The 24,622-nt window shown below is 36.6% G+C and overlaps 1 protein-coding gene across 2 annotated transcripts; it reads right to left on the bottom strand.

Annotated features, from left to right (window-relative positions):
• Positions 1-4,646: 4,646 nt before the first annotated feature.
• On the bottom strand, positions 4,647-22,235 carry LOC129274191 (MOB-like protein phocein). Of its 2 annotated transcripts, XR_010295395.1 has the most exons (8): positions 22,089-22,235; positions 19,832-19,894; positions 12,850-12,993; positions 11,514-11,600; positions 10,456-10,535; positions 9,406-9,517; positions 5,806-8,689; positions 4,647-5,209 (listed from the first exon to the last, which is right to left on the bottom strand). XR_010295395.1 is itself a non-coding variant. In XM_064108138.1 (7 exons), exons 1-7 carry the CDS (start codon positions 22,143-22,145, stop codon positions 8,567-8,569), a joined length of 666 nt encoding a protein of 221 aa, XP_063964208.1. In that variant the 5' UTR covers positions 22,146-22,235; the 3' UTR covers positions 4,647-8,566. The 2 variants fall into 2 exon arrangements, 1 of the variants encoding a protein (XP_063964208.1); XM_064108138.1 differs by having other exon boundaries at positions 4,647-8,689.
• Positions 22,236-24,622: the final 2,387 nt, after the last annotated feature.

Here is a 24,622-nt window from a genome sequence, read left to right as displayed (position 1 = left end):
TAGTGCATCCATTATATCCTACAAAAGGAAACTACAAAATACGATCTTTGACTATGAAGACAGTGCGGTTGAATTGAACTTCGCTGTTGCTTCCTGCTATATGTCAATTTATACTTGATATCGTTTTCTCATTCCTTATGATGGGGTGGATCCAAAGGGGATTTTAAAAGGTACTTTCCCCTTTTATAGACTCTCCTTGAGCAGTGGCGTAACAGGCGGGGGGCAAGCTGCCCCCCTGGCGGATTTCACCGGGAAAATTAAAAAAAAAAGGGAAAAATCTTTTTTTTTAAGGAGGAAGAAAGAAAGGGAAAGGGGGAGGAAATGGGAAAAGGAAAGGGAAAAGTGAAAAGAAAATGAAGATTTTTTTTAATGGAAAAGGAAAAAAAGCGGGAAAATGTACGAAAGAAGAAGATTTGACAAACAACAAATCATTTCGAAATAGGCTTATGTAATGCAATAGCATGATGGGAAATAAATTAACAGATGACAAAATGGCAAACAATAGCGGGAAACGAAGGTAGAATGGAATGAGTCAAAAGCTAAATTAGAAAACAAAGAAAAGGGACAAGAAAAAATAATAACACGACCGGGCTGCCGAGGATTGAAAATAAAGAGCTGGAAGAAAGATGGACTGCATACAACATTGTGCTATAACTATAAGCTTGCTAAATTTTATGCAAATAACGTAATAGGGGCTCTTGATCTATGACCATAAAATGGCTCTATAACGCCCCCTTTCAATCACGTTCAATCACTGGCGTACAGGCGCGGGGGGTCTTGGTTCCACACCCAAGAGGAAATAAAATAAATTATAGGAGACAACGTATAATGAAATGAATGGAAGCAATGAAATGTGTTATTTGCTGAATATAATGGAAAAATCTATCACATACATTGTAATTAGAATTTAATTTCAATAGGCTTTTTTTTTTCCAGCTCGCTTTGCACGCTGGCGACTTTTAACAATTCAATTCAATTCACTTTACTCACATCCATTCAAAAGGTACAATATACAATAAACAATATTATATGAACAATACATAAACAAATCAATATAATGACAAATAGAAAGAGTAAAACCAACATGCAGTGGATGTAGGATGTAAATGTTCCCACATTGCTATGTTTTGCCCCCTCAAATATATTTGGTTCATTACGCAACTGGGTTATATTAATGTGTTGTGTAAAAGCTACATTCTGTATATACCCGCGAATTGATTGAAATAGCAGCAATCTGCGAGGTTTAAATGGCTTTGATATCAAGAAGTTCCGGGGGCTCCGCCCCGGACCCCAACCGCACAGCACTGCCGTATATGAGTATGGAAGGGTTGAGCCATTGGCCCCCAAAAGTTCTACAAACAAGAACAAACAAAAAGGAGGAAAGAGAAGCAAAGGAAAAGTGTAGGATATCATTTTATTTACGAATATAATTTCAAAAATATCTCAAAGTTAGAATCGCATAAAAAGTTGATTTTTTTCTCGCTCGCTTCGCTCGCTCGGGACTTATATTAAGCAGCTTTTTAGCACATGTGTCATACTGCGCCCCTCTTTTTTTTACTCTTCACGCTACTGCCGCAAAGAATCCTGTTCACAGTGGCGTACAGACCACAAAAAAAATGGAAAGAGAGTAAAGTGAAATATATTATTTTCTGGATATCATGTCAAAATCTATCACAAAATTTGATTTTTGTATTAAAAAGGTCAATTTTTTTGCTCGCTCGCAACTTTTTTTAAAAAGATAAATTCTGCCCGATACGCAATATCTGGCCCTCTCAAAATAGTCGCCTCATTACGCATGTTCATACCATGATATGACCGGGAAATTTTTGGCTCTTGCCCTCCCCTGGCCACTGACCCCTGTAACGCCGCTGTCCTTGAGACGAGGAATTGACGAAATTTTGACCATCTGAAAAGTTGTGATGATGATGGTGGTGATGATGATGGTGATGATAATGATGACGACGATGATGTTGTTGGTGGTGATGGTGTTGATGATTGGTTGTGGGGGTGGTAAAGGTGATGATGATGTAGAGATAGTGACATGGTAACAGTTTATAAACATTATTGCTATCATTTATATTAATGATCCATTAGTATTAATCGTTATCATTATTGTTATTCTCACCGACTGACCACAATCATCATCACCATCATCATAAAGATGATCATGATTGTTTCCTGTGATTGTGCGACTGACAAAGGGTTGATTTCGGGAGATACGATTTTTTTCTTTTTTGGTGTGCCTTTTTACCAGAGGAAGTATCTATCCCTTTTCTCCGTGCCCTTAATATTAAACTTGCTCCACTCTTCCTGTCTTGACAGAGGAGCTACATGTATATCGGTATGGTACCCATATTACGGGTATGAGCCCCACCCCCTACACATGACACACGCGACTACCCCCCCCCCCACAACCACGTAGTCTGACACCTTTTTAAACCCCTAATTGCAGATTGAAACTTTTAGTGTGTGGTGATAAATGCCAATTATCCATTTGGACTTTGATACGAGTGCATATACATAAGACACAATAGTACCATTAAAATCATGTCTACACAATGAAAAAATAGTTGTGGAATCGTCTCTGGTTTCTACCTTGGCCAGAAAGTGTGGTGTCTGATAGAAAGGGTTTACCGGTAAGGGGGAGGGGGCGTTCTGTCATTTTCGATAGGGAAGGGATGACGAGAGAGATCTTTGAGTGAGGTTGAGGGGGGGGGGGGTCACATGATTATAAGGTTAATTTGGGAAAATAACGGATCATTTTGTCAATTCGTAAAAAAAAAAGTTGTTTATTAGATTAAGATTGCGTTTTATTTCTTGAGGACATACTGTTGGCCAATGAAATGTTGAAAATGGTACTTTGTAATCAAAACTTTTGATAATTTTTCATTTGCCACAATCATCTAGTCTTGAATGATAGAGGACATGAGTTAACAGGTGACACAATAATGCACCACGCGTATTATGTATGATAATACTATGCATTATATCCCACAAATTCTGAATCCTGCTGTCCAGTCAGTGGATGACATGATCAATTGTAGATTTTCCCATCAAATACAATTAAAGGACAAGTCCAACCCAACAAAAAGTTGATTTGAATAAAAAGAGAAAAATCCAACAAGCATAACACTGAAAATTTCATCAAAATCGGATGTAAAATAAGAAAGTTATGACATTTTCAAGTTTCGCTTAATTTCACAAAATAGTTATATGCACATCCTGGCTGTTATGCAAATGAGGAGACTATGACGTCATCCACTTACTATTTCTTTTGTATTTAATTATATGAAATATGAAATATTCTAATTTTCTCCTCATTGTCAAGTGATACAACGATTAATTCCTCCCTGAACATGTGGAATTAGCATTGTTTAATACTATATGGTTCAGTCAAGTTGGTCCTTATTGTCAAATCTATAAAAAATGAAATATTGTATAATTCAAACAATAAAAAACAAAAGAAATAGTGAGTGATGGACATCATCGACTGACTCACCTAATTGTGCATATCACTGTTTTGTGAAAAATAAGTGAAACTTTAAAATGTCATAGCTTTCTTATTTTACAACTGATTTTGATGAAATTTTCAGCACTATGCTAGTTTGATTTTTCTCTATTTATTCAAGTCAGCATTTTCCTGGGGTGGACTTGTCCTTTAAGGTACGTTGCTATGTCAGTGCATAACAAATTATTTTGTTCGTCATGCTTGAATCCACCAGTTGCAAATTATATGAAACAGCACTCCATATCGGCCAACACTTTCTGATGTTAGAATAAACAATGCCATCCGCATGTCTCGGGATGGGAGGGGGAGGGGGGTACGGTGGGGGCGAGGCGGGGATAAGTGAAAACAGGATCGAATCCAGGGGGTGTAAACCCCAAGTGGCAAATGAACAAACTTGGAACAAATGGACAGAAAGATGGACTGACTGACTGAAGGACATACCAGAAACAATCATTCTAGACTCATAGGCCTGTATTCTGAGCTCTGGTTTAATTTAAACTCTGGTTTAAAGTTGTGGTTTAACTATGGACAGCCAATATTTGCATAAATCTCTAACAATATAATATAAATATATCAGCTCATTTTTTCGCTCAAATAATTCACAACTGTTTCGGAAAGATAAATAAGATAGTTTCTTCACCATTCACGTGTTAGGAAAGAGCACAATAAGCTTAAGAAACATGCAATGTAAGGAAAATTTTAACATGTTTGGCTTTCCATAATTTTAGCACATAGACCATTGTCTAAGTTAAACCTGACTTCAGAATACAGCCCATAGGCCTGTATTCTGAGCTCTGGTTTAAATTACACTCTGGTCTAAAGTTGTGGTTTAACTATGGACAGCCAGTTGTGAGTGTGGCACAATTCTCTAACTCTACCAATCAATTTATCATCATATGCAACACTCGACTCATTCATATCTGTCTTGGAATAATAATAAAAATTGTAATCTTCAAAAGCATGGGGTAAGGGCATAGTAGACAGAAGAAATATACAATGTAAAACAATTTTGACATTCTGTGCTTCCCATAATTTTAGCACAGAATTAGATATGGCCAAAGTTAATCTGCACTTCCAAAAACAGGCATATGGAAACAGACTATCATTTGAATAAAAAAAGTTCTTTCTCACAATGATGTTCATACAGATATCAAATTTAATCATAAATACATTCTATGGTACATATATTTCACAAATGCTGCAGATCACTACAACATGTACAATACATAATTCATTCAAATATATTATGATGATATATCATGTAAGGATTCAACAGCTTTTGCAATCAATCATTGGCTAGGAGCTGTCATATAACAATATTTTACTTCTATCGACATCAAACTACTGACCGGTATTTATCATCTTTCGTGGAATTGATCTTCTTTATTCGGGTGGGTGTTTCATACAGCCGATTGTAAGGTACAAGTGACTTTACACACGGCTGGTGACCCTTCCTTATGCTAAATGATATATCCCTATATGTAGATGACTTAGCACCTAAGAACATGTTCCAGTTACGACTGGTGATCCTTTCTTGTGCTAAATGGTATATCCCTATGATTGACTTAGCACCTAAGAAAATGTTCCAGTCGTGCGTGGAACTGTGCATAAGTTTACGAACAGCTGTATGAAACAGCCCATCAGCTCCAGTATGTGTGTACAATGCTTTTCAGAAAGCTGTTCATAAGTTAAAGGGGAATCCTACCCAAATAAAAACTTGCTTTTATAACAAAAAGAAAACTCAGACAAGTTGATAGGTGAAAGTTTGAACAATATTGGACAAACAACAAGAAAGTTATGAATTTTTAAAATATGTAAATATTGGTAATCACTATACTCATGGAGACTTCAAATTGGCCGCATATGGGATGTCATAGTGATGTAAGGCAAGGACTACTCTTCCATGTACTCCAATACATATTATGGCTAAAATGTCATTTTTCCCAAAAGTTTTATTTCAAATTATATTTTTCTTTCATGAGGGCATTAAACAATATACTACCTGGGTTATATTTAGATTACTGCCCCAGGGGAATGGGTACTTGGGAGAAAACCACAAATCCCTGATAATAAAGTACATGGCCTATGGGAAAGTTGTCCTTGCCCCTTGTCATAATTTACTTACACAGTTGCCCATTTGAAATCTACATACTATTAGTGATCTCAATTTTAAAGTAGCTATAACTTTCTAATTGCTTGTGCGATTTCTTTCAAACTTTCACCATTCTGTTTAATTTATTTTTCTCCTTCCCAACACAACATTTTATGGCCAAGGCTGGATTCCCCTTTAAGAGTGCTTTGAGAACGACTGGTGATCCTTTCTTGTGGTTCAATGGTAATTATTTAGTGCATAAGAAAGGTTCACCAGTCGTTCTTAAAGTCGCTTTTAACTTAACAGATTTATGAGACACCCACCAGGGTGGAGTTTTATTTTTATTTGTTTTTTTTAACGTTACGCATAAAACATGTCTGTCCGATGACCTATTCTTGTGCTACATGAGACACACACACCCAAAATTTGACCTGTCTGTTATAGTAGGGCTGAATTACCCACAACCCTAATCAAATTTTTAGAAGAAACATTGCATGGAAATGCTTGATTCGTAAATTCTAATATAAAAAGATTGGATTTCACCTTTAAGCTGATGGGAATAAAAAATGATTGATAATATAATATGACTTGACCCATAAGAACAGATAACAAGTCGTCCTTACTGCTTCAGGAGAACTACCCCTGGGATCCCCTCCATCTCCCACTGCTACTACTACTACTACATGTACAACATAAAACTAATGGATACCTATACACAATTTACAGTATACATATATACAAGCATGTGATATAAATAAGTTATGAAACCAGTGTGATATAAAAAAATTCAAACAGATTCCTGTCTTGGTAGATTACATCCCCTATCATTGTGATATAAATAATTATAATGGGTGTTTATGTAGCACCATCTATCTACATATAATCTATTTTAGGTGCACTATAAATATTACGACAACTCTACCTGAAGCTGTTGCTTCCAGCTCTTTGCATTGTTGAAATTAAACCAGCAACGTGCCAATTTGCCTCACCTGGGTTAAGTGTAACACAATGTTCATAAAATTCTTGCAGATAGAAAAAAAGGAGATAAGAATCCCCTTTCCCTCCCCCCTCCTAAAAATAATGCACGATTATGAAACTAATTATTCACAAAGGTGGTTATGATAAAGCATCCAATAATCAATGTTGGTTTTTTTTTCAGAGTGCTGAATTGAAAGGTTACACTTACAGCATTAATGAGCCCACTGTTATTAATAAATGAGTCCACTGTCAATGTTGATTAATTAACATTAACTGTAAGCTCATTACTACAGTAACCTTAGTAACAAGAGTCAACTTAGCATTCTGTGGCAGAGGCACTATTTGTTAAAGAACAAGTCCACCCCAAAAAAAAGTTGATTTGAATAATACAAGAAAAATCCAACAAGCATCACATTGAAAATTTCATCAAAATCGGATGTAAAATAAGAAAGTTGTGACATTTTGAAGTTTTGCTTAATTTCACAAAACAGTTATATGCACGTCCTGATCAGTATGCAAATGAGCTGACTGATGATGTCATCCGCTCACTATTTCTTTTGTATTATATTATATGAAATATAATGATTTTCTCCTTATTGTCCTATTAAACAAAGTTTTGTTCCTCCCTGAACATGTGGTATTACCACTGTTTTAACATTTGATGATTCATTAAAGTTGGTCCTTAATGTCAAATCTGTAAAAATTGAAATATTGTGTAATTCAAACAATAACAAACAAAAGAAGTACTGAGTGATGGACATCATCGACTCTCTCATTTGCATGTCACTGATTTTTGCATATAACTGTTTTGTGAAGAATAAGCGAAACTTAAAAATGTCATAACCTTCTTATTTTACATCCGATTTTGATGAAATTTTCAGCATTATTCTTGTTTGATTTTTCTCTATTGATTCAAAACAACATTTTTCTGGGGTAGACTTGACCTTTAAAGAGTAGTGTTCACCCTGTGTATTACACCTGCCTGTCCATGGCAAACCCCAAAAGTAGAATAATACAATAGGTGGACTGTACTCTGAAACGGAAGGAGAGATGGATAAAAGATGAAATCTGCATAAACCATGGTCTCAAATCATGGATTAAAAAACACCTTTATGAATTTGGCTTAAAAGAAATGACAAGGTTGTCATTGTACTATGCTTCGCTTTCTGTGTTACGCATAAACTATGATTTCAAACCATGATTTTAAACCACGGTTTCAAAACCACCTTTTGTGACTTTGGCATAATTATGGATGAAATCTTCACGAACCATTTCAAACCACCTTTGTGAAGTGGGACCATTCAGTTTCATCATGATCATGCATTATGTTGAGGGGAAGGGGAGAAAGGGGATTCTTATTTCATTCTTCAATGTGATTGATTCACAACTGGGCAATCCCATAATGCATCGGTCCGACTCCCTATGGCCTATGGACATGAATGGGGATACTGTGTATTATATCCTACATAAATTAAATCATGTATACTGATTGGTTTAAATAGCATCATGTGACCAAACATATTCTCACTATTTTGCGATGATGTTGAAAATGAAACGACCACTGAAGAAAAATTATTATTCCGTGACGTCAATGATGGAATAGTGCTCTATTCCATCATTGACACAGATCGCACAATCTCTCGGGCGCAGGCACAAATCCGCGTTCCGCTGAGCACCTAGCTTCAGGAAAAGTAGGTCAGTCAATGCACAGAGCGCGTCATCTATATTTTGGTTCAGATTAAAAAAGATGAACTACGTGAACAAGAACTAGATTATCAGGATCTGTTCTAACTTATTAAAATAATGTAGGATATAAAACAAGTATACCAGGCCTTCATTTCGAAAGTATAGAGGGAATTATTCATCCTCGATTGTACTGGAAAAATTACCATTTTTCCCTCGGGGCTCAGGGAAAAATAGAAATGCCAGTCCAACCTTGGACAAATAATTCCCGCTATACTTACTCATGCCTGGTATATTTGTATTAACTATGCTTCACTTTCCATGCTCCCTTGAGATTCTTCTAATATCGGTACGATGAGATTATCCTTCGGCATCAGATTGTATTTCGTCACAAACGTCGAGAAACGTCGGCAAAGAAACGTCTCGTTCTAGGAAATAAAGGAAATAAACAAAAAATTATTTGATTTTAGTTCATTCCATTTCAATACAATGTCACTGACAATATACATAACACAAATACCAATTAAATATGCATATATGTTAGCATATAAATATCTTATTTTAGGAATAAACAAGAATTCATTCTTCCTCTTCTGTATGTGTTGACAGACTTGCTAGTCCGTGCAGAGACAGGGGAACTAAAGTATGGGGTCATAGTCTAAAGCGTTCTTTCAGGAATTTCACAGGGTGGGATGTATTGATCCCAACTTGATGGCATCATCAGGAAATAACAATATTCTTTCAATTGCATTTCACTCAATTTCAATGCATTGTTCATGCTAATAACATACAAATTATGAATATTATAATTACCAACTATGAAAAGGGCTGAATATTATTCCATGAATTTTATTCCATGAAAAACAAAATTATGTTTTGTAACTTAAGAGTTCAAATTATAAAGAAAAAGAAAAATATTACCAAGACAAGGTGCTAAAAATGCTCAAATGTGATTTTTTTTTGCAAAGAATCAGTGGAAAAAAAACCCTCCAAAATGTCACTTCTTTTTTAAAAGATATTTCAACTCCACTAAAATTCATATTGCAAAGTTTGGAATATAAGGTACGACAATCAGAATTACTATGCAGTGTTATTTCAAAATTTCTCATTCAATAATGCTTAAATACAGGAATAACATACATACCTCATAATCATCGAACAGAGTACGATGATGGAAGTAAGCATGTGAGAATATCCTATAGATACGCCGGCAAACAGATCCAAGCTTGGCTACTGAGGATTCCTTGATGCTCACACTGAAATAAAATCATGAAAGTTACCATTTGAAAATACAAATTAAATTGAAATGCAATTTAATATTAAGATTTTCATTCAACTTCATCTTGAATCTATGGGAAGTGTCATGACACAGCAGTGCCTGGGTTTAGATTAGTGCTGGTCGATATTTGATATCAATGTTTTTATAGTCAGTTCGGAGTTCCATTCTGCGCATGATCAGAAGAAAGTCATTTGTACTAAAGTGACATGGCAGTTTAATATTTAATGAGATAAGCACCAACTTTGATGTCTTGATTTTTTCATGTATTCTTTTGAATTGGATTTTTCATTAGATCCACAAAAAACAACAATGCGTTCATTAGCGACTGGTATTTCAGTTGGCCAAGTACATTAATATAACAACATGCTAATGCATTCATAGCAGAAATGCAACAAATACCTTCATAGAGTGTTTATTGTGTGCTATTTTAGTCAGCTGATCTATGCAATTTCTGCATCCTACTGTGTAAGGCATGCTTACATCTGAAATCTTGCTCTGAAATCTGCCTATCATAATGAAAGAAATGAAAGGTAATTTGACCAAAATTGCCAAGCTAAGTATCCTAGTTGCCCCACACCCAAACTTAGCTACATTCACCTTAAGGCCCGGTCCCATTGCACTTACGGATGCAGAGAGGAACCAAAACGGAAAAGAATCTCGCCATCCGTTGGAAAACGTTATGTATCCGTTGTGAACTCTTTGCATACGTGTTTCATACGCTCTATATCCATCGAGCATCCGTCCACTGTGATTTCATTGTTTGCCCGTTTTGTCCATTATTTGGAGCGGATGAAAACGGATGGAGCCATCAACCTGAAATTTTGCTTGTCCACTGTATCCGTCATGAATATGTTTTATGTCCGTCCGCCAGTGGGACCAGGCCTTTATATAGGGGTGAGGGTGGTACTGACTTACCGGCTCGGGAAGTACTTGTTGCTATTGAGGAGGCAAGCTGCGCCATCTAAGGTGTGTCTTGTGTAGTCTATTGCTGGACACTGTGAATTAAAGACAAATCATGTTTACCTTCAAAACATATTATTTGTAAATGTATCCCTCAAACTGAACTGCAATCAAAAGTTATCTTAAAGGGGAAAATCAGCCTGAAGAAAAGTTTGTTCTAAAAATAGCAGAAAAAAAATATTGATGAAGGTTTGAGGAAAATCAGTTAAAGATTAAGAAAGTTATTAGAACTTTAAGTTTTGGATTTGTGACATCATAAATGAGCAGCTGCCACATATGTTAAGTAATATAAAATGCATGAGTTTCATTTTTTAATGGTTCCTGATGACTTATTTTTGTTTTCTTTTCATGATCGGGTTTGAAATGATTTCTGTTGATAAACAAAAGGTACAGTAAAAACCATTTTCAATTTTCTGAGAAAATGACATTTCATTGAATTTTTTTTACCATTCGCTATGTAGGAATGCTGCTCGCATATGAGGTCACAAATCAAATAATTAAAATTCTAATAACTTTGTTATTCTTTGATAGATTTTTCTCAAACCTTCGGCAATATTTTTCATTATTTTTTCTGCTATTTTTACAATAAACTTTTTGTCAGGGTGAACTTCCCTTTTAACAAATAAATTGGAAGCCACACCATGGCACTGTGACAGAGTACAATTGTTTTAGGCAAATGGCCTAATTGTACAGTTCACATCAAACAAATAAAATAATCCATTTTGATAGATGATTTGATACTTCAAAGATTTTGGGTTGATGTTGCATGGAGCAAATATATCTCCAAGCCAGTAGTCACAAACAAAGGCATCCAGGCCATGTACCACAAAGATATGCAATCAATCAAAATAGATTGGCCACTCCAAATCTTTGTTGGATGCACAACATCATTCAGTGACTTGGAAGCAGCCAATCAGAAGCCTTGTTTCAAATCTCCAAATGAGCACAAGTCCTTGTGTTCAGGGATCCCTAGTATTTCACTGGAAGTGATATGAAGCAATTTGCAGTCTCACCTCTTTTGGTGTCTTATGTGCAGCACAGAGAAAGATCCACTGTTCTGTTGCAGTCATCTGTGAGCAGGTGTCTGGGTTACATTCCAGCTGTTAGTGACAAGAAAATAAAGTAAACATTTAATTGTTAGGTTAGTATTGTACCATACGAGTAAAAAAAAAAAACTTGACACCTCACAAATCCCCAAGTTAAGGAAAAATTATGCCATGAACACATAATTATAATATATGCCCTGAAAGAGTATGTTCGCTCAAATAATTTGATACCATATTTATGTGGTATGTGTTAACGCTTGAATGATCAGGAGGTATTCTTTGCAGTGATGTAAATTTTGATTTGGGCCAAGTTAAGGCATGACTGCAACGAATGAATCTAGATGTCATAATCCTACAACGGTTGCATTAACATCCATTTCAAAACACCTTTTTAATAATTCACATTTTAATTGTTTAATAAACACTGTTTAGTATAAATTCTCAAGTTAATATCATTGAAAAGGACTTGCAAATATGTTTAATAACTCTTTCCAGCCATATATAATGATTATGTGTTCATGACATATTTTTTCCCTTAAAATTGGGATTTGTGAGCTGTCAATTTTTTTTTTTAATCACACAGTAAACTCGCTTAGACATTCTCAAATATAGATTTGAAGACTGAATACATATGGAGAACTACATGTACATGTAAATCTAACGCTATGAAGTTTGAGGGAGTCAAAAGTAGGATGGTACTCTAATAACTGTCTCCTTGCAAGTTTATATTGCTGTCAGATAATTAGAAATCCGGGTTCCGTATTAACAAAAAGGTTGGTGATTAATCGTATGCTTGATTTTCATGATTGATTGTACATTGTTGTATGGGCCACGCATGACAATTAAGCTTGGGATGACAGAACCATCACATGGGTCGAAATCTTCAAAAATTGTCTTCAAAGGTCATCCTCAACAGAAGAAATCTCGCAAGGAATTGTCCATACGAGCTTTATGATGGGTTGGGAGTGTTAATTATGGATTGATACCTACCTGTAACTTGACAGCGCGCTCAATGAGCTCCACACAGAACTGCTAGAGATGTTCATACTATTACTAGCTTTACCAAAAAATCTCCTGGGTTGAGAGTCAGCCACTGAAACCTACCTGTAACTTGACAGCTAGTCCGTTGAGCTCCATACAGAACTGCCTGAGATGTTCATACTAGCTTTACCTGGGTTTTGAGAGTCAACTACTGAAACATACCTGTAAACTTGACAGCTAGTCCATTGAGCTCCAGACAGAACTGCCTGAGATGTTCATACTAGCTATACCTGGGTTTTGAGAGTCAACTACTGAAACCTACCTGTAACTTGACAGCTAGTCCGTTGAGCTCCAGACAGAACTGCCTGAGATGTTCGTACTTCCAGACACCCTCATCCTGGCCCTCTGGAGGCTGTAAGATGCCATCGATGTTGCTGATATCTTTCCTAATGCTTTGCTGAATGAACTGTCAACAATGAGAGAAGAGGAAGACAAAAATATGATAATCAGAGATGGATTTGTTTCACTTGCATTTCACTATTCCAACAGTGTTGTAAAAATGCCAGAAGGGGCAGCACTACATGGGGGGGGGGGGTGGCCCTTGCCCTCCCATTCTCTGTAAGGTTTTTCTTTCTAGTAGAGAAAAGGAAAAATGAGGAAGAAAGAAGAGTAATTTGTATGCTCTATTCTCCTTGAAACATGACCCCCCAAAAATCTTCAGACTATCATGCACTAGATAAATGTTCAGTACGACAAAGAGTTGGTCATTGAATCAAGAATAAAATGATAGTGTATGATGTCTGTCTATCAAAAATAGATATAAGTACCACAGAACAGCATCTCTTTCCCTTTGTCTGTCTAGGGTGCTATTATTCCCAATTGCTATAATTTAACAGGGTAAGAGCTGATATCCTATAGATCACAAACAATGACATTATCTCTGATATGTCATGGAGCAAGGGGGAATGGGAAAACAATTGCATCGAACAGCTGAAGTGAATATTGCTATACACAGAGGGACACAAGAGGGCCAAAGGGAAGAGTAAGATCAATGACATACTAACTTAAATTTGATCATGTACTTTTTTTGTATTTTTAAAGAATAGCAGTGTGAAATCTCTTGATGAATAAACTTTGCCCGACAGGCAAAGGACATACACGTACAAATTTCATTAAAAGCAGCTCTGAGCGTCACCTGTTCTAAACGATTTAAGGACTGAACTGGTCTGGTGTTGTAATGAATTTCAACCATGTGAAAGTGTTTTCATAGCAACTGGGTGTGGCTAACTAGGAGTTCAACAATTTCCTTTATGTTTTTTGTGGCACATTGGCTTACCATTCATTTGTACTGGACTGGTCTGGTTTTGTAAAGAATTTTTACCCTGTGAAAGTGTTTTCATAGCAACTGGGTGTGGCTAACTAGGAGTTCAACAATTTCCTTTATGTTTTTGTGGCACATTGGCTTACCATGCATTTGTATCAAGAAGAACCCAGATTCCCTTCAGAGACATGAACAGCTGATTCTCCAGCTGCACATAATGATCAATGTGTTGATAAAACTGAAGCCAAGATTCCAAACTTAGTTCACTGACTCACTCAGTAATGTGCATTGTTTTAATCTTCATAACATCTCAATCTTGTGTCATATTTTTTTTTCTTCTTCCTCTGACATGAATATCAGCTGAGTCAATACAGATGACAGTCACCCTGATCATGCCTAGCACACATGACATGAGCACCCATGATCATCACGTTTACACCATTTGTGACATGATTTTGTTAACAATAACATTCACAATTTATGTTGTTGACATTTATACAGATTTTATTACCCGCTATGATAGAGAAATCTAAAATGAAATCGTCTACATCATAAATCTTTGGGATCACGCCGAACACGTATCGTTTATTTTCTCTCCCTTCATGATCTCGGGAGGTTTTTCTTTTTCATGAAAACTTACTGACTTACTTGCTCTCCACGACACCAATCAGGTACAATGATTTGCAGTCGCTTAAAACAAAAGCCAGTGAAAAAATATATTGATAGTGAATATAAGCCATTTCTGCGCATGATCAGAAGAAGGTCCTTATGACAAAAAGTGACATAGTGGTTTAACATCTACTGAGATAAGCACCAACTTTGATGTCTTGATTATTCATATGTTCTTTTGAACGTTGTTTTTTATTATATCCACACAAAAAAAACCAATGCGTCCACTAGCGACTGGTATTTCGCAGTTGGTCAAGTACATTGTTATAGCAACTGGTTAATGCATTCTATTTAAAAATGCAACAATGACATGTACTTTCATAGAGTCGTGTGGTCCAGTGGTTAGAGCATTGGACTCATAATTACAAGGTTGTGAGTTCGAATCCCTACTCTGCCATTGTCTCCACTTTGATAAAAAGGCCCAAGAGTAATATCTGTCGTCTATAAGGTCAGCCACTATGACTGATTAACCTAGACGTAAAATGTTTCCTAGGTAATTGGTTATATACCAGCAATAGCGTCTACCAGCAAAACGTTGTCCTGCTAAGTTCCTACAGGAGTTGCCAGAAACAGAGTGTTCATTGGTGTGCTACAATAGCCACCTGCTATGTAAGGCATGCATACAAAATATCTTGCTTTGAAATCTGCCTATCATAATGTAAAAAATGAAAGGTCATTTGACCAAAATTGCCCATGAATTAATACCGAACTGGTCTATTGTGACACAAATCTCTAACAGTAATTTATCAGCTCATCAATTACTCAGATCATTCATAACTGTCTCTTAATGAATGAATTAGTTTTCTTTGCCAGTTTAGCACAATCAAAGAGCACATATGAAACATAATGTTAAACATTTTTCTGACATTTTCATCTTCCCATAATTTTAGCACAGAGTTAGACCAAGGCCTATTAAAGTTAAACCGGAATTTAGAATATGGGCCTTTGTATTTGTATTTAAAATATTTTCATATGTTGCCAAAATTCTAAGATTGTCAAAAGACTATGTGATTGCCATAATACCATGCCTATCATTTACATACGTGTATCAATCATGCAAAATGAAGGAAATGCATTAAATATTAAAAGAAAATGATCATCGTCTTCTCGATCCCCGGCTCATTAATTACGGGATGGGATGGGAGACCGGAAACAGGGGCATGTGAAACGGAATAGATTACAATCTCAGGTTTCAGATCAGCTGTGCATCATTGGGTCCTAAACAGCCCCCAGGAGGAAGGGGTTGCCAATTTGAAATGGAGGCAGAAAACAACATGATGAAGAGCTTGTCATGTCCGCACCTCGAGGGTGATCCGTCAGCTCCAAAATGTTTCCATTGAGGACAATCGCTACGAAAGAGGAAAACCTTAAATCTTTGAAAGAATATTGATTTGCCTGTCAAACTTTAATTGGAAGCACATGCCGTAAAATGCAAAGGTTATCATAATAATGAAGCTATTTAGATGCAACACAATCCTTCTTGTATTGTTTAGGGGGTAAAGGAACCTTTTTTTTCCTATTTAAGTTTTATGAAGGAACCTTGACCTACATTAGCAGTTAAATGAACCTGACCTATTTAATTCCTGGGGTACATGTAACTGATGCCCCTCCTCCATCACCCACCCTCCCAAAAAAAAGTCCTCATGATCAATAAATTGCCTGATTTTGGGAAGACAGACTGAAACTTCTGTTCCATAACTGCCAGCCCTGACAGCAAATAAATCGTAACAAATCACTTAGAAATTCCCCAAAACTAAGAACTTTTTTTAGTTTCCTATTAAATCCTATTTAAAGCTACAGGAACATTTTCTTTTCCTCAAAATATGAATGTTCCTAGTTAAATATGAAGTTGGCATGTATGCTATTTTCTGTACTAGAGAACATTTTTGCCTCTAATGCGCAATTAAACATTTATTGAACCATCTTGTTTGCTCTTTTACTAAAGCTTAAAGATCAATAATGATAAATCATTGTTCTTTGATTATCATTTGGTCCATACCATATTCATGAATTCATGTTGTGTACATATATTGTCTTCAAACATTGAACACTGTGGTCAGGGTATGAATTTCACTGCAGTGCTACATGTAGGTCCTTTGGCGAGCTGTTAAATGTAAATCTATATTTGCCGCTCTCTACACAGGTGAGGAAAATGGGTACCCAGTTGGCAGAGACTGCTTGAATGCTTGTGTAAGAACGAGAACCATGCTAAAGTGTAATTCTGCTGTGTGGGATATTCAATTCAATTCATGTATTTGACATCCTTTAATAATATACAAACACGTGTACATGTACAAGGATAATATGATACAACATAAAGAGTAAAAGAATTTTAAATCATAATATAAGCAACAACAAAAAATAGAAATGTAAAAGAAATGAAAAGGTTATGTAGCGGATGTACATGTAGAAAGTCCGAAAGGCCATTGACCTGTCAAAGCCAACTCCCTTGATAACTTCATGTACATTATCATACAATTATAACCAATGTTACTGCTATCAATAATCACATTTATTATCATTTAAACCACTATTGCTCAATCCCATCAAAGATACATGTAATTAAAATAGTTATTAAGCTTGAACTTCATTAAGTTATTACTTCAATGATCTTTTCTAGTTTTACATAAATTTTTCTTTTCGTTCATTCCCCTCATTTTTTCATCCATTCATTCTTTTTAATACCTTTCTTTTGAGTTCTAATTTTCATTTATAATAAATGGGCTCATACTTCCTTTCACATGATACAGGGTAATTTTCAACTATTGACACTGGGAAAGATAAAAGTTCATCATGTCTGAAACTAGCGGGTCATGAACTTTGACATTAATGATTTGATCCATTGTATTGTAATGATCTGCCGAGCACTGTTATCGACTCCAGCAGTCTGGGCCTGATGGAGATTCAAGAAAGGATGTTTTTCATCACTTGCCGACTACTCCCCTATATTCTGTGTGTCATAAATTCTCTTTAAAGGGGAAGTCTGCCCCAATAGGTTTAACGATAAAATTTCATTAAAATCAGATATAAAATGAGAAAGTTACATCTGTACATGTATGACAATCAAAAGTTTCGCTTGATTGTATGGACAATGTATGCAAATGAGGGAACTCATGATGTCACCCACTCACTATTTTTTCTTTGTAATTACATGAAAGGAGGCGCGATAGCTCAGTTGGTAGAGCGGGGGATTTGTATTCTGGTGACCCGGGTTCGATTCACACTTGGTGTGCTAGTGCCCTTTGGTAAGGCATTAATCCTCATTACCGGGTCCTTCGGAGAGGACCTTAAGCCGTCGGTCCTCTGGTTGCTTGCTTACAAGCATTCATGCTTTCTTAGCAATCAGGTAAAAATCCCCACCAATCCCCACCAATCAAATACATTTTTTTAAATTTTGTCTTCTTTATAATGTGAAACAAAGTTTGATTACTCCTGAATATGTGGAATTGTCTTTGTTTGCATCCTATTGTGATTTGACAAAGTCTCCTTTAAAATTCAAATCTGAAAAAATGAAATGTTATGTAATTCATTCATTAAAATACAGGAAAAATAGTGTGACATCACAGAAGATCTCATATGCATATCACTGTGCTGTGTATAGGTGTTTTGGAAAAAATAGCGAAATTTCGTATTTTTCTTATTGTATACCTGTTTGATTTTTTCCCTTTTAATCTATAACATTTTGTTGGGGTGGACTTTTCTATAAGAAATCACCCACTTTCATGGTATATTTATATATACACTACATTTAATGCATTTCACACCTATTAAACTGTTGTACACTGTACAGGTAAAAATCAAACTGTAAAAAGAGTTTATGGACTGTATACCCAAGTCACATTTGCTCTACGGCGGTAGTATGGCGAGTCGAAACCAGCCGATACAACATTTTTGTACCAGCTACATGTAGGTGGTTTGAATAAAAATTAATAAAACGGCTGTTTTTTACTTGCCGTACGGCCGCCACAGAACAAATGTGACTGTACATGTATTATTAGTGAACTAAGCAGTAAGAGAGAGCAGCTTGCAAGTGAAACAACTAGCACATCAATGATGTGGAGCTCATCCGGCATCTCGCAAAGAAATTTAACACAATTTTAATTTCAGCCCAGTTGACACTGTAGTGAATTATATTGGTGACATAAATTGAGGAAACAGAATTGAAATTGATGAAGAAGTTTAAATACAGAGAAGCATTTTTTGTGAAATTTAACACAATTTTTAATTTCAGCCCAGTTGATACTGTAGTGAATTTGGTGACATGAAATTGATGAAGAAGTTACAAAGAAGCATTCTTTTGTGATTTTATGAATAAATTTCCTATAATAAATTTTTAAATTCTGTGTAGAACCTTGATGAACCCCATGTAGCTCTCAGATGGAACAAAAAAATAAAAAATCGGTTAACAAATAAATAAGAAGCATTTTTGTGTGTGACTTTTTAAAAATATGCATAAATCAGCATATCTAATGAGTTTCAAAATTCTGTGTCCCCACCTAGAGCTTTCATATAAAGCAAACAAAATTGAAGTTGATCAACAAATGAAGGAGAAAAAGCAGTTTTTGTGATTTATGAATAAATTTTGCATAAGTTAGCTTAATTTTCTAGTCAAAATTTCAAAATTCTGTGTGGAAGTTTGGTGACCCTCATGTAGCTCTACCACATGGAAGAAAAAAAATCAAAATCGGTCAACAAATAAAGAATGAGTCATTTTCTGTGATTTATGAATTAATTCATGCATAAATAATTTTCTACTCAAAATTTTAAAATATTGTGTACAAGTTTGGTGAACCTCATGAAGCTCTACCAGATGGAAGAAAAAAAAAATCAAAATTGGTCAACAAATAAAGAAGCATTTTATGTGAATTTTGAAAAATACTCATAAATTAATTTTGAATAAATTAGCATAAAAATTTTTCTAGTCAAAATTTCAAAATTCTGTGTAGAATTTTGGTGAACCTCATGCAGCTCTACCAGATGGAAAAAAAAATCAAAATAGGTCAACAAATAAAAAGCATTTTTTGTGAATTTTGAAAAATGCGCATAAATTAGCATATTTAATGAGTTTCAAAATTCGATGTAGAAGTTTGGAATCCCCCACCTAGTGCTATCATATAAAGCAAACAGAATTGAAATCGGACTTGAAATGACCAAGAAGAAGCATTTTGAAATTGTGGACAGACGACTGACGCCACGGCAAAAGCTCTTTCATGTAAATTATGGTAAAGCTCTTTACTAAAAAGATTTTAAGGAATTTCAGAATAGAAAAAAAAATTATTTTGTAAATTTGAGACTTTTTTGTTCTTGTTCTTACCTGTTGAACAGCTAGTGTGCTATCCATCTCATCAAAGGCTTGCTCCTCCCATGAGAAGAAATCCTGTAAAAAAGAGAGATGCAAAATATAATAATAAACTGCTTTTTACTTGCAATTATTTCTTGGGGGGTTGCTGTGCAAACCCTTTCACTCATGAAAAGGACATGCAGTCTGAATATATACAACATAAAGGGCCTGGCTAGAATAAGCATTCTCTCGCTTAAATTATGCTAACCTTAATCACAAGATCCATTTCAAGCAGGGTCTTTGCCTACAGCAAGGCTCCACATTAACTTTTTTTGGTGGTGGCCCATTCGGGCCACCAAAACCTTCATATAACATTTTTTGGTGGCCCGAAAAATATAAAGAATAACATTTAAAAGGAATGAAACACACTTCTGAAATGTTAATTCTGCAGCCACAGGCCACAACCACTAAGTTACAGGTACTTTCACTTTGTGTATCTAGTTACCCTTGTATGTATTGTAAACATTGTTTGCTGTTATATTTTGCAAATTGATTTGTGGTAAAATATAATTTATTTTATCATTGTAAATATGAATTGAAAGAGAATAAATCAATTCTAGACTATTGTTCCCAGGTTGTGTGGACTTTTTTCTTTGATCTACGCATACATGTACATGTGATAAACACACACTCATAATGGTAAAGTAAATAAATTATGCACAACAAACTCAATACGCCGCCATCTTGTTTCTTATTGTACTTCCCCAACGTTACGGACGCGAGCGTCGCGTAACGACTAACGTTGGGGAGGTACAATAAGTAGGGACAGTGATTTTCCGCGATCGCGGAAAACGGACGGAATTCACGGAAAGGGTGTTTTGAAACGGAAAGTGTCATTTCAAACGGAAAATCACGGAAAACGTATTTTCCCTCAAAATACACAGAATAGCAACAGAGATTACTCCAAAATCACAACAAAATGAGAATATTAAATGGCCACAAAACCCCAGAAAACACGATCTCACTTCGCTACTTTCATGACAATTCACACATCGTGACTGCACTCGACATCAGCACACTTGATTGTACCCCGCACCGTAGCCGTACCCTGCCGGCGCCGGGTTGGGCTTCACATAGTACATGCACACACATATCGTTCACTGCACGGTCGTGTGTTGCTGCCCTCTACGTTTGAAGATGTAACAGCACGATATCATGGTCTTAAAATCCAAGATGGCGGATTGGCAAAAGCCGTTGACTGATGATAACGATGTCCAAAAAACCCCAAAATTATCGATGAAATATTTCACCGTGAAATAATGCTAATAATGTGAAAGGTGAGGATGTATGCATGCTAAATGGGGTTGGAAAAATATTTTTTGCACCCGCATAGATCCGATTAGAACGGATTCTATTGTGTTGTTGGTACAGTAGCAGATACAAATTTTGACCAGTGCGAGTGTACGGTATTCAATGTGTAAACGGAATTGTCACTTTTCCGTGTGTACAAAGTCTATGGGGAAACGGAATTTCCGTTTTCTGACATGCTGAAACGGAATTTGAGATTTTCTGAAACGGAAAAGGCAATTTTTTGAAACGGAAAATCACTGTCCCTAAATAAGAAACAAGATGGCGGCGTAAACATCGGGCAAGTCTCTTCCTTCTTTTCACAATATTTTTTCATTTATTTTGATGAATTCTTGTTTAAAAATAACGAGAACGTAGAAATGTCGGAAAAGAAGTTTTATCCCAATCCCATGTAGGCTACATGATTTAGGTCTAGATCTTTTAATTTTAGAAGGAAAGTAGAAATCTCGGGGGGGAAAGTAGAAATCTCGGGGGTGAAAGTTTCACACACAGTCACACTCACAAGTCACAGGTTTTGGCTTCCTTTGTGTGGGTCTATGACTATGACTGAGATAGAAGCCCTGGCTTCGTATGAGAGTAACCTTACGTTAGAGAATGATTTTTACTCTCTAGAAGCCGCCTGGCTAGGTGCGGCCTACGAAACAATCAAACGTCAAACCAGCGGACCGGGAGACTCGGTCTCGGGCCCGCGACGCGCCCATGGACTGGCGCAAGCCAAGGCCAAGGCAAGGGCCTGTCCAAAAAGGCAAAGCGCCAGAGAGCCGAGACGGTTCCGGCATTGGCCTGGATTTTCGTAGCCCAGGAACTCAATTTTTGACCACAAAGAAGTAACTGCAATTTCAGTTCCACATGTATATAATCATTAACAAATAGTCTGTCAAATCTTGAACAAAATAACGACATAAACACATCAAACTGATACCTCAGCCCTCGCCCCTGCCCGAACTCTTCGCAGAATTCCAACTTCTCCCTCCGCCATTATGGTATCTTCAAAATGAAAAATAAGAAAAGGGATTTGATCATGATCGATATCATATCGGAGAGAAGAGTGCGCAGGGATTGTTTTCCATACCATAGGTTGAGGACGTTGACGACGCAGTTGGCCGCGCGTGCGCATAGCTGGAGAATTAAAGGGGGTGGCAGGGGCGTTGTTGTCCCAAAGAAAATGTCTACATTTTTTTCAGAGGACAAATTTCCACAAAATCCATGTGAATTAAGTGTGAACCCGATCATTTCTTAACTTTGAAATGCACAAACGCTTCCGTTATATATAAGCAGCTCGCTATTATATATAGCTCTATATATAGGACTACCAATATTTTTCTAATATTTTACATAATTTTGCTCATTACCCCCACCATTCTCAAAATATCATAATACTCAGCAATTGCCTCATTGATATTCATTATTTTGTCTGATTTTCAAAATATCCCATAACTTTTTATATTTGGTCCGCTGCCAAAAAATAATACTTTTTCAGTTTCGTCGGGGGCTACTTTTCACAAATTACTGCCTAAAATTCTGCAACATTGGATAAGTTTTAACATTGCAATGAATGAGGAATTCCCAAGGCTCCATTATTGAGTTTTTAGGGCTCTTTTGAACATTTTGGGGGCTATCACCCTCATAGCCCCCGTTTATCCCCCCCCCCCCTGCTGTCCGAGTGACACTTTTCATCAGTTATCTTTTAATTCACGCATATCATTTTATTATCAAGGTTTGCCATCTGTTTTCGATATTTCCTTTAAATTGTTATGATTTAATCAATGAGCTAAACCTTGTTTTATACACGGGGGCATTCAGTCGGCAATCGGGCAAACTGTATAAAAAGTGTCGAGCGAGCAAAAAGTCTACATTCTTATTATAGTAATCCAATTTGTGATAGATTTTTGACACAAAATTCAGAAAATGATTACACCCTTAATTCTGTCTTTTTTTTTTTTTCTTGGTCATGATAAATTTAGGAGGAGGGCAAGAGCCCCCCCCCCCCCCCCCTCCATCTGTACGCCACTGTTGGAAACTATAAGAAAATGAACAGTATGCATATGGGGTCAAACATTAATGATACATGAAACAGAATTTGTCAAAATTGCATTTTGGGCGTCTGAGAATATGATATTTTCGCTAATACATTAGGCCTTATAAACACTGCGGACCACTTATACGTACAGCGGCGAGGACGACCGCCCGTTGAAACTGGAGATGGGGTCTTCAGCCCCCTTCATCTTTTTTTTTTTCAATAAACGTTTACAGTGAAACATAACTGACTCTGATTTTCTATTTGGTCAGCCCCCCTTCAAATCATTCTGCGGCCCCTGCTAATATGATTTTTAAACTTCAGTGAAAAAGAGAAAAGATCAAGAAAGACAAGGAAGAGAGAAAGGGAAGTGTTTAAAAAAGAAGGGTCTGACCGGGTCGGCGTGTAGGCATAACTCTACTGAAAGAAAGGTGACATCACCCTTACTTGTCTCCCCCCCCCCCCTTGATATCAAGTAGGTGTCGGACCAATTGTTAAATGTACACAAAAAAGAAAAAAATTCAAGAAACGAAGGCCTATAGACCGCATCAGAGGTGGTGCAAGGATTTTGAAAGTGGGGATCGGGTGGCAAGTACATGCATGGAGCCTATATGGAGGGCAAAAAAGTAATGTTGGGGGCAGGGGCGGATTACTTTACCCTTTTTTCGGGGCAATGGGTGGGATTATATTGTATCACTCTTAACTCTTTTCGTCTCTGACTTCAGGCTCAACGCCCAGTAAGAGAAGATCCAAAACTGTTTTGGATTGATACAGGGTGGCCTATTCGTGTATTTTGGTGGAGTTTTGTGGAAAATTTTGTTACCCAAGTGGGGGGAGGGGCAGATATGGCGGATGGAGCAATTTTTTTTTTCGGGGCAAGGGGTTATATTGTATCAGCCCCTAGCTAGTCCTTAACTCTTTTCGTCTCTGACTTCAGGCTCAAGGCCCAGTAAGAGAAGATCCAAGACTGGACTACAGGGTGGCCTATTTTGTGTATTTTGGTGGAGTGTTGTGGAAAATTTTGTTACTAAAAGTGGGGGAGGGGCAGATATGGCGGATGGAGCAAATGTTTTGACCTTCAAATTCAAATTCACTATATATAGTATACCATGTATACAGCAGCCCGGAGCCAGTGAATGTGAGTGGTGATTTGTTTACTAGTCTGCAGGCACAGACCCTCGTTTTTCGCAATTCGCATAGTGCATAATACAGAGTCTGAATTAGTGAGTCTATAGATTCACTATATGGCTGGCTCTGCACATCACATACGAGTCTTTGGAGTCTAGTCTTCACTCTAGACCTGTTATTGGTTGAAGTGTCAAATACGATTCTGTGCCTGAAGACTATTTTTTACCTAATTGCTAGCAAGCATATAACAGGGGCGGATCCAGCTTCCGCCAATAGGGGGGGGGGGTCCGATTTTTTTTCACCCATATTTT

The sequence above is a fragment of the Lytechinus pictus genome, chromosome 13 (assembly GCF_037042905.1).
Source record: "Lytechinus pictus isolate F3 Inbred chromosome 13, Lp3.0, whole genome shotgun sequence".
Taxonomy (NCBI): Eukaryota; Metazoa; Echinodermata; class Echinoidea; order Temnopleuroida; family Toxopneustidae; genus Lytechinus; species Lytechinus pictus.
The sequence above is the reverse complement of the archived record's forward strand: the minus strand, read 5'-3'. Positions and strand labels throughout refer to the sequence as shown.